The sequence below is a fragment of the Myotis lucifugus genome, unplaced genomic scaffold, assembly GCF_000147115.1.
Source record: "Myotis lucifugus unplaced genomic scaffold, Myoluc2.0 scaffold_565, whole genome shotgun sequence".
Classification (NCBI taxonomy): Eukaryota; Metazoa; Chordata; class Mammalia; order Chiroptera; family Vespertilionidae; genus Myotis; species Myotis lucifugus.
In genome coordinates this window covers 74154-84962 of record NW_005871613.1, presented here as the reverse complement: position 1 = coordinate 84962, position 10809 = coordinate 74154, and the positions used below count along the sequence as shown (strand labels likewise).

Genomic DNA, 10809 nt, shown 5'->3' with positions numbered 1-10809 from the left:
AGTAAACCAGCGAGTGCACAGGTTCCCTTGACCAGCTGGCCAGGGAGCAAGAGACTGGCTGTCACCCCCGACCAGGTCAATCCTGAGGTCAATCCTGAAGGAAGGGGAGGAGGAGGAGGAGCCTAACTGGTGGTGCCCTGGGAAGGATAGGACGTGAAAGAACACTAACTCATCAGCTTCCAGGAGGTGTCATTTCTTTCCCTGAGATACTAACTTGAGGGTGAGCTGGGGGAGTGGGCTGGTGCCAGACAAGCCGACTTGGTCTCCTCCTTGATCTCACTGTGTTACAAGCGCCTCCCAGGAAGCCACCTGGATTTAAGAATAAACTGCAGATGTAAGGCCAGTGCTAAAATGAGCAGTGTTTACCGAGTGCCTGCTGTGAGGCCGGTACCGCTGGCCAGTGAGGAAGAAGGGGGTCTATGGACACAATCACGTGGATAAATTAATTGAGAAAAACATAATTTATAGAGCAGTGTCTATAGAATGATCCCATTTTATTTGTATACTAGAGGCCCGATGCACGAAATTCCCGCTGGCACCCGGGACCCAGGCTTCCCTCACAGCCCCGGCTTCGTCCAGTAGGTCGTCTGGAAGGACATCTGGTCTAATTGGCATATTACACTTTTATTATTATAGATTCTGTGCTGAAATTTTTGAGTATTATGAAATATTTGAAAAATAAGTCTAAGAATAAAAACACACTGTATAATGCAGTTAACGCGTAACGAAGCTGAGAGCTGGAGTGATTGGGAGGAGGAGAATGCCGGTGCATGTGCCCCTCCCTGGTGCATGTGCACAGAGAACCACCGGCTCACGGCAGCCGTGGGGAGCAGGGGGCAGGGAGAGTGAAGGGGTGTTTTCTGAACTTCCATTTCCGTACTCTGAATGTTTAATGACTATCTGTGCACTTTTTAATATAAAAAAAGAATAGGCAGTTGATGAGTCAGGAAGGCCCTTGGAGTGGGATGACCAGGGAGACCTCGGGAGCAGAGTGTGGCTTGAGCTGAATCAGAAGGAAAGCGGGTTCCGCAGCGGGACCGCTGGAGGCCCAGCTCCAGAGCACCAGCCGGGCGGGGGCGGGACGGGCTGAGGCGGGGACGGGTGGCGGGTCCCTGTTGAGGAGCACCTGCAAGGTTTGGTCTTGTTCATTATTGACAGCATCTACTTTTTCTCCCGCCTCAAATCCTAGGTGTCACCATTAAATTTGGCAAGTTTTCTGCGAAGGAAAATGAGCAGTTAGAGAAAAACGTGCAAGAATTTCTGTCCCTGACAGGAATCGAGAATGCGGACAAGCTGCTGTACACGGACAGGTACCCGGAGGAGAAAGCCGCCATCACCAACCTAAAGAGGAAGTACGCCTTTCGGTTGCACATCGGTGAGTTCAGGTGCTTGCTCTGCCCGCCCTCGGCCTCCCACCGCGTGCGGTGACCCCTGGGAGCACTCAGCGCAGCCGGAGGGACCCGGGTCTCAGTGGCAGCCTGTTGGGGTCAGGAATGTGCTCGTGCCTAGTAGGCACACTGCTTCACAGATTCTAGGAAGAATGAACTGGTAACTTCTAGCTTTCCTACTGGGTAAGAATTACCGTTTGGGCTTCTCTTCCTGTTCTTTGCGGCGTATGTTTTGCATTTGCTGCACCAGCACCTCCTGTAGGCAGCAGGGTCTCCTGAGCATTTTAAGTGCAGCCGGGACCCCTCCTGGAGGTGACGCTTGGAAATCAAGGCCATGGAGCCGTAAGCATTGGCCTGAAAACCTCTCTCAAATTTAAAGAAGCTGATTTCTGAGGTTTTTGCTGGGATGTGCCCAGGAACGCGGCCGAGCGAGCCCTGTGGAGGGCAGTTCCATCTGCACGGGAGCGAGGCGGGCTTGTTCGTTGGAGAGTTCTTACGGAGAACTGTTGGCATGTGTCCCCCTCTAGCCTCCCTCTAATTCACATCATGTGAGCATTACTTTGCCTGTGAGGGTCTTTTCCGAGAGTTGGGGAGACCAGAGCTGGAGCCACATACAAAGTGTCCAGTTTTCAGAGATCTCCAAGGCAACGGGGGATTGTGTACATCCGCTTCCCAAGACAGCTTCCCGCAGGCCCCGGCATCCCAGCCTTGCCCAGGTCTAGGATAGTTAGTGGTGAAAGTCCTATTCGGGGCCCCTTTACCACTGTGACCACCTCATGCCACACCGTGAGCCCGCTGACCGCCTTCCTCTGCCTTAGGGAAGGGCATCGCCCGGCCCTGGAAGCTCGTGTACTACCGAGCGAAGAAGATGTTTGACGTCAATAACTACAAAGGCAGGTAAGACAGCGTCGGCGGCTGGACACAGAACGTCTCTCTGGTCTTTGCTGACACTCACACCAGGTCAGAAGTCAGGCCTGCAGATCTGTGTGAAAGCAGGCGTGCACCCGCGGTCAGGTGATGTCTTCATTTCCATTTCCAACTCGAACCTGTGTGGTCTCCCCTCTATATCTTCTGCTTTTTCTTTCTTTTTTAAAAAAATTTTTTTTTATTGATTTCAGAGAGGAAGGGAGAAGTAGAGAGAAACATCAGTGATGAGAATCATTGATCGGCTGCCTCTTGCATGCCACCTACTGGGGATCGAGCCCACAACACCCTGACCAGGGATCGTACCATGACCGCCTGGTTCATAGGTCGATGTTCAACCACTGAACCACACTAGCCAGGCCTCCGCTTTTTCTTTACACTCTCATTCCCGCACTCGCTGTGCTCTGGATCTCTGCTTTGCTCACTGTAAGCTCTTTGCTCACTGTAAGCTCCATGTGAACCCCAACGTTCCTCCTCAGTGCAGCGCTCCCCGAGCACCTAGCCCCGTTCTTGGGTCGCAGTAGATATTGGAAGGTGAATTGCGCCTAACTACAGAGTAAATTTTAAAATGAAAATAAAATTGTGGCCCTAACTGGTTTAGCTCAGTGGATAGAGCGTTGGCCTGCGGACTGAAGGGTCCCAGGTTCAATTCCGGTCAAGGGCGTGTACTTTGGTTGCAGGCACATCCCCAGTAGGGGGTGTGCAGGAAGCAGCTGATCGATGTTTCTCTCTTATCGATGTTTCTGGCTCTCTATCCCTCTCCCTTCCTCTCTGTAAAAAAATCAATAAAATATATTAAAAAAAAAAAAAAAAGAAAAGAAAAGAAAATTGTGACATGTTCCCTTCGTCGTAGGTACAGCAACGGGGATGCGGAGAAGTTGAAGATGTACCATTCCCTCCACGGCAACGACTGGAAGAAGATCGGGGGTTTGGTGGCTCGAAGCAGCCTCTCCGTCGCCCTGAAGTTCTCCCAGATCAGCTGCGGTGAGTGTGGGCTCTGCCGCCCGGTGAGCTCGCCCGGGGAGCGGGAGCCGGCGCGCAGGGAGATTGGCGCCGTCTGAGAGAGCATTGACTTTCTTTTTTTTTTTTAAATATTTACCTATAGAAAGAAACCATGGTGCTTGGAGTAAGACGGAAACCCAGAGACTAATCAAAGCCGTTGAAGAAGTGATTCTAAAGACAATGTCTCCCCAGGACTTAGAAGAGGTAGATTCTAGGCTCCAAGAAAACCCCGAAGGCTGCCTGTCGATTGTTCGGGAAAAACTCTACAAGGGCATATCTTGGGTAGAAGTCGAAGCTAAAGTCGAAACCAGAAATTGGATGCAGTGTAAAAGTAAGTGGTAAGTTTTAAGGCTTCTTATGCAAATTGCAACAAGACATGCTCTGTCTCCCCCCACTCCCCCCCATTCCCGGAGGCTGGGTGGATTGGTGAGGTTATAAGAATACATGGTGGCACCAGGTGGAAAGCCTTCCATGTTGAGAATTGCTGTCCCTTGTTCGCTGCTGCAGCCCCTCAGTGCCGGCATCTGGTATTAGGCAGCGCTGGACCGGCCCGGTTCACTGTCCGTCTTCCTCACAAGGCACTTGAAGCTGTTTGGTGCTGAATATTGACTTCTGATTTCTTCAGTCTGCCCCTTTCTAAGTTCCCTTTCTAAGTCCTGAGTAACAAGGTAGTTTTCTGTTTGTAGCATTAAAAAAAAAATAAGGGGGCAGGAGGAGTGAGGGGGTCAGTGGGGAAACAAGGGGGCATCTGTAATACTTTCAACAGTAAAGGTACATTTAAAAAAGAGCTAAATGAGCATAATGCTTGAAAAAAAACTAAAACTGACATTCAGAGGAGAAATCACAAACAGCACTCAGTAGAGCTCTGCCTTTTAAATTGTGCGGTTCACCTGCCTTCACCCAGAGTGAGCAGTCCGACCTCCGTCTTAGAACTTCTTCATCACCTGGGATGTATATCCTCAGTCCTGGTTGCTCTGTGCGCTCTGCCTCGTGCAGCTTTCCCCGCCCTGAGGGTCTCCGAGCCCGCCCTCCAGCGGGGCCTGGCAGCTCAGGCGTCCTGACTGTCAGATGAGAAGGAAACCCCGAGCAGGCGCGTTTTATGCTAAAAGTAAACTCTTAGATGATACTGTTTATTGCCTATGCACCTTACATTGTGTTGCAGAGTTATTTTAACAGAGGACTACGCTCAGGGAAATACACTCCAAAGAACAGATAATGTTGGGGAGAGAGAGTGTAAGATGGGGAACCAGAGCCCTTCCCACCCAGCATTTTAGATTGAGAAAAGGATGGGGGATGAGCCTCCATTGGAGGGTGACGATCGGTGTTAAACAAGGGGAGCACCTTCAGAATCAGCGTGATTAAATAACGTGCAAGACTTGCTTTGCTTCTCAATTTGAAGGAAAAGCACTTGTAGCCTGAACACACCTTTACTTCATGTAACATTGACATGCCCTCAAGAGACACATTTCAAACCAGTGTACGTGGATGGCTGTTGGTAAGCACATGGTGCCATTACCACATCTCTCCCTTAGCAAGGAGGTGAATGGAATGGCTACTGATATGTCCATCAGATGGTGACAAGTTGTGCTGTGCAAGACAAGGACTTTTTAAATATTTTAAATTGGGTTGCTCCTCTCATTAGCAACTTCACCCTTTCCTTCAGCCGTTAGCTCTGGGCCTTAGAGGACCATCAGATCATTCATCACTTTGCTAAATTTGTCTCGGTTGGTTTTCCAGCAGCTGCTCACAGTAGAAGAGTAATGTCCGTCTGTTCATGAGCAACTAAACTAAAGCGGGTGCCACAGCGCCCTCTGGCAGCTGCTGAAAGGCCTGCTTCCCCCTTTTAAACTTGTTTATTATGGAAATTTTCTAACACGTGGATGGTGGCAGATGTGGGCAGGGAGGAGTTGCGGGAGTTGGAGAGTGGTTCTGAGGAGGGGGTTAGATGAGAAGACAGGGAACTTGAATGGAAACTGCACCTCTGGCAGTGAACTATACTGCTCTTTCTTTGAATGCAGGACGGAGATTCTCACCAAGAGGATGACGAATGGCCGGGACGTGTACCGTGGGGTGAACGCCCTCCAGGCCAAAATCAACCTGATTGAGAGGTACGGCCCGAGTGGCCCCGCCGTTACCACTGCCCTGGCACGGAGAACAGCAGTGAGCTTGAAAACTGAATTTTTATGTTTTCTCATAGGTTGTATGAAATAAACGTGGAAGATGCTAATGAAATAGACTGGGAAGATCTTGCTGGTACCATAGGGTAAGACCATCCAATATAATAAAAGGCTAATATGCAAATCGACTGAAAGGTGGAACAACCAGTTGCTATGACGCGCACTGACCACCAGGGGGTAGACGCTCAATGCAGGAGCTGCCCCCTGGTGGTCAGTGTGCTCCCACAGAGGGTACGCTGCTCAACCAGAAGCCCTGAGCTGGGCTCAAAGCGGCGGTGGCAGGAGCCTCTCACACCTCTGCGGCATCACTAAGGATGTCCAACTGCCGGCTTAGGCCTCCCTGGACATCCCCCGAGGGCTCACGGACTGTGAGAGGGCACAGTCCGGGCTGAGGGTCCCCCCCACCCCCAAGTGCACGAATTTCGTACACTGGGCCTCTAGTCTGTTTAATATTAAGCTATTTAAAAGATAAGAGGTGACTTTAAGAAATGACTCTCAGATTTTAATAGTCATGCTGCATGTGGATTTTACCTACAAGTTGTTTTATGTGTATGTATTTAGATCCCCCACTCCACCCCACCTAAGACACCTAAGCAGGGTGAATGAAATACGTTCCAAGTCCCTCTGGGCAAAGCAAATTGTTGAGAATGGTGGGGTGCAGGTGTTGTGGGCTTTGGAAGTGGGCGTTGAGGGATTGTAAGTAAGACGGGGAACCAGAGCCCTTCCCACCCAGCATTTGGAAGGTGGAGAGGAGCAAGGCCCGGCAGCCTGGCTGACTTTCAGGAGCGTGGCTGCAGGTGGGACGTTGCCGTCAATCAGGAAGGGTTTAAACAGGTTCGGTGGGTAGTTTCTTACACCTTGGGATGTGGCCAAAGAAAAATCCCCCTTTTTTTAAGCTGGGAGAACTGGAGTCTTTTAGTGACAGGCCCTGCTGGGAGTCACAGAGACATGCCCATGCTTCCAAACGCTTTCCTTTGCTAGCTGTCCTGAGGGGTGGGCACACCCTTCAGTATCGTGGGTCCCTGAGAGGGGATGGTGTCGGGTGCTTAGAAGGAAGGGACCCTGCCTTGCACCCCACCAACTTCCATCCTGAGGGCTATGTCCACAAAGCCCACCCTTCCTATTATCAAATTTTTTTGTTGTTGTTAATCCTCACCCAAGGATATCGATTTCTAGAGAGAGTGGAAGGGAGAGGGAGAGACAGAGAGAAACATAGATTGGTTGTCTCCTGCATACACCCCACCAGGGCCCGGGAAGCTGCAACCAAAATACATGCCCTTGACCAGAATCGAACCTGGGACCCAATCATCGTTTGCCTCTACATACTTAACAGATAAAATTATCACGCTAACCATCTTAACTGCTAGATTAATTATTGAAGCAAATAAGTCACACTTTTATTGTTTAAGGCAAATTGTCCAGGAAGTGAAGTTAGTGATTTTCACTTTAGAAACTAAGATTTGGTTGTTTCGTTCTTACTTGCTATAAAGTGCAAGTGTATGAGTCACCAAGACATCATCAGCATCTGCTTCCTTTAGCTCCGCAAAATAAAAATCAGGGCCCTGTGCCTCCCAGTGGTGACCAGTATGTACCCTAAGCGTAATGGGGAAGAGGGCAGAGTTTGGAGTCAATCACCCAAGTGTCCCCGCTCTCCCTTTATTACTGTGAGACCTCGGACTTCTCTATGCCTCAGTTTCCCCGTCTCTAAAATGAGGAAGAGCAGTGGCTCCCTGGTCGAGCGGCTGTGAGGCTTGTTGGTTGCTACGTGGGAAGTGCTGAGGGCAGGGCCAAGTCCAAGGTGCAGCTCGTGTTACATTTTGTCTTCCCTGCTGGTATCTTAGATTATTCCAGATAAACAGAACCCATCTTGCTATACTGCTGGCTTTCTTCCTTCCGTGTGTGTTTAACCAGGGACCATGGCTTTCCGTGTGTCTTACTTGTACCACTGTTGTGGCCATGATGACTTCACGCTCAAGGGGAGGGAAGCTCAGGGCTAGGCCTCCCCTCAGTCACTGTGCTGTTAGTTCTCAGCTGAAATGATCAGGTTTTAGACTGACACTGACCTTTCACCTTTCCTTCCTAAAGCGATGTCCCTCCGTCTTACGTTCAGGCTAAGTTTTATAAGCTGAAAGCCACCTGTGTGCCCTCCTGGCAGAGGAAGACTTTCCCAGGTCAGTATGTGCAGTGTGTGAGTTGAGAGCAGTGTGTGGTGCCGCGTGCTGGGCGTGCCCCTGGGCAGCGACTTCGCTCTGAGAGCCTCAGCTTCAGCTGTAAAATGGAGAAAGTTAGCGTCATCATCCCTATCCGACAGGACCTCCTGCAGGGCTGAGTCAGATAGCGACCCTGTCCATGTCAGCAGGGTGCTCGGGCTTCGCGAGCACTCAGTGAATGCTCGAGAGGGTTCCTGGGTTGCCATCACGTGCACACATGCACACACACCACGTGCACACACTCACACCACATGCGTGCACATACACTTCTAGGAAAAAGGTAAGATGCCACTTCCTTCTTTGCAGCCATCTGTGGGCGGATAGATATGTGGTTCCCAGACCCAGGCCACCAGAGTCATGTGAGGAGCTCGTTCAGAGTGTAAGAGCGGCCCCATCCAGACATCCAGGACGCTCATCCCAGGCGCTCGGGGCTGGATTTTCCCGTCAGGCTTGCAGGAGCGTCTCAAGTGGCCTCCCGGCCCGTGTCTGGAAACCACTGGCTCAGGCGCTCCTCTGCCTGGGAGTGTGAGGAACTGTGTGCATTCAGCAGACACCATCCCCTGGGTTGAACCCTAGCCTCGTCCCAACTTGATTCCATGACGTTGGGGAAGTTTCATGACGTTTCAGGAGCCTGGGTCTCCTCATTTGAGAAACAAATAGCAGCCCTAGCCAGTTTGGCTCAGTGGATAGAGCGTCGGCCTGTGGACTGAAGGGTCCCATGTTCGATTCTGGCCAAGGGCACTTACCTGGGTTGTGGGCTCGATCCCCATAGGGACGTGCAGGAGGCAGCTGATCAATGATTCTCTCTCATCATTGATGTTTCTATCTCTCTCTCCCTCTTCCTCCTCTTTGAAATCAATAAAGAAATATATTAAAAACATACAAAAGATACAATTCCCTTTAAGAAAAGAGGGAGAGAGAGAGAGAGAGAGAGAGAGAGAGAGAGAAACAAATAGCAGTGCCTGCCTCCGAGGAGTGTTGAGAGGGGTGAGTGAGCGAATGTGAGCAAACCAGTGAGAACAGAGTCTTGCACGTGAGAGCAGCCGGAGCAGGCGTGTCAGCAACGCCCTCTGACCCTTGACCTTGGGAAGAGGCTTTGCACAAATCACTTCAAAGTTCCACCTTTCTCTTTAGAGATTATAGACCACCTTTATGAGACGAGTCTGCCTTTGCTCAAAGAGAAGCTAAAGAAGAAGGTGGAGAAAAGAGGCGCTGCGCCCCCTCCCGCAGCGCCCCGCCGTGTCTTCCTGTTCAGGGACATCTTCCACTGCGACGACGACAGTGAGGATGACGACGGTGGAGGCGGGCAGAGTTAGGAGATGGCATCCTTCTCGTGCGGTTTCTGGGTTTGGCTGTGTACATAGGAGTGTCAGTAGCTGCTGTCAGGCCGGGGGCTGGCATCAGACGCCGTGGCCACAGGCTGGTGTGAGAGTGACGACCTTGCTGTGGCGCATTGAGGACGGACTGGCATTGTCCGATGCGATCGTTTCAATGTGAAAAGCAGGAGGAACATGTGAGTTGATTTAACATGTCTGTCCGATGGCAAACAATTGTGGTTTCTGTGGAACCACAGTGTCCCGAGCCCCCAGGGCAGCGGAGGTGGGCGCGTCCTGTAAGCATTCGCTGTGTGGGCTCAGCTGTGCGGCAGCGGCAAAGAGACGTCGACAGCCCGGCGTGCCTGGCCCTGGCTTCTGCTCCTCGCTTGTTTACGTGTGTTCTCGGCGGCGAAGTGCAGCTCAGCGTGAGAAGGAAGTTGTGGGCGTGTGTTCCCTCAGCCTGGTTTCCGTTCTCATGCACATGGCACAGGTGCCCAGCCCGTCTTCCTGGGGGCGTGCTGGTTTAAAGATGTTCCTGTATGATGCCCCTCAGAGCCAGCCACTGAGTTCATGTGGTGTCAACTGCGGGGAAAGCCAGCGCTCCCTTCCATTGCTTCCAGAAAACTGGCTTTGCTAGACGTGGAAGGTGCCACGTGGGTGTGGGGCACACTCGTGCCTACTGGAGTCTCGGGCTAGCCCAGCAGCCAGGAAAGCAAAGCACTCCCGATGTTTCAAACAGGATTTCCTATCGGGGTCTAGGCTACAAAATTGTGAAGCAGGTTGGGGGAGCAAACAGGGAGGTCGAATACCCAGTGATGAGCCCCGAGGGGAAGCCGCCGCGGCCTGTGGCCCAGTGCACCCTGTGCTCCTCCCCTGATGGGTGGTCTGGAGCCCGGGCAGCTGCATCCCTCAGCAGGATGTGTCTCTCCCGAACACAACGCTCCTGCCTCCCCTGCCCTTATGTCTCACAGGTGTCTCCATGGCAGCTGAGCAGGACCCACCTGGCCAGGCTTCTGGCCACGTGTGTACAGGACGGAGCATGTGAGTGGACAGTGTCCTGTTACAGGGGTGTTGCCGTCTGTGCCAGGATGCAGCCCCTATGCCCTGGGTGTTCTCATTGATGTCACTTGTGTGACATCATGCTGTGTGGGTTCATTCATCTGTAACGCTCCCCATTTCTCCAAACCTGCCGTCATTGGAGGAGGAAGATGAGCGACACGGTTTAGGGGTCCTGGGTCTCCCGGATCCCCAGCACCGGAACAGTGTGGTGCAGATAATACACACTCAATAAATGCTCAGGAAACAAACGCGTGTTTCCTTTTTAGAAAGCGTTTTGCCTTCCGGCCCTCTCTGTCAACCGTACCAGGCTCCATGCTGATGGGAATAGAAATTGTATGTTCCCTTTGGAGGACAATCTAGTGAAATACAGCTGATCCCTAAGAATGTACCTGTTCTGTGATCCTGCCTGCTACTCCCTGGTTGCAAGTCTCGTGGGGACCCTCAGCATTTAGGAAATGCCCCCTCAGGGGAAGGAGGGAGAGCGCCCCTTTTTTAACCTCCTCTCCACTGCAGAGTCCTGGCCTCTGTTGCATAACGAAGTCTGTACGTGAAGATCAATAGCTAAGAAGCATGCTTATTGAAAAGTGTCACGTGACCAGGAACTGAAATAATGCAAGTCGAGACTGTTGGGCAACAGTTGGATTTGTTCCTTGGTCTTGTTTCTTCTGAGATAGGTTTCTTTTCCTCGCTTTATCTCTGTTCACTGCCTGCATCCTCTTCTCCCGAGTACAGA

The 10809-nt window shown here is 51.5% G+C and overlaps 1 protein-coding gene across 1 annotated transcript in view; it reads left to right on the top strand.

Annotated features, from left to right (window-relative positions):
- The window catches only part of TTF1 (transcription termination factor 1), a 15320-nt gene extending 4996 nt beyond the window's left edge, over nucleotides 1-10324 (top strand). Inside the window, exons 3-10 of the mRNA XM_023745684.1 lie at nucleotides 1159-1375; nucleotides 2207-2285; nucleotides 3166-3296; nucleotides 3418-3652; nucleotides 5333-5422; nucleotides 5512-5577; nucleotides 7577-7662; nucleotides 8836-10324. Coding sequence (XP_023601452.1) covers nucleotides 1159-1375; nucleotides 2207-2285; nucleotides 3166-3296; nucleotides 3418-3652; nucleotides 5333-5422; nucleotides 5512-5577; nucleotides 7577-7662; nucleotides 8836-9017 — 1086 coding nt within the window. The 3' untranslated portion in view covers nucleotides 9018-10324. The remainder of the gene's footprint in view (nucleotides 1-1158; nucleotides 1376-2206; nucleotides 2286-3165; nucleotides 3297-3417; nucleotides 3653-5332; nucleotides 5423-5511; nucleotides 5578-7576; nucleotides 7663-8835) is intronic.
- Nucleotides 10325-10809: the final 485 nt, after the last annotated feature.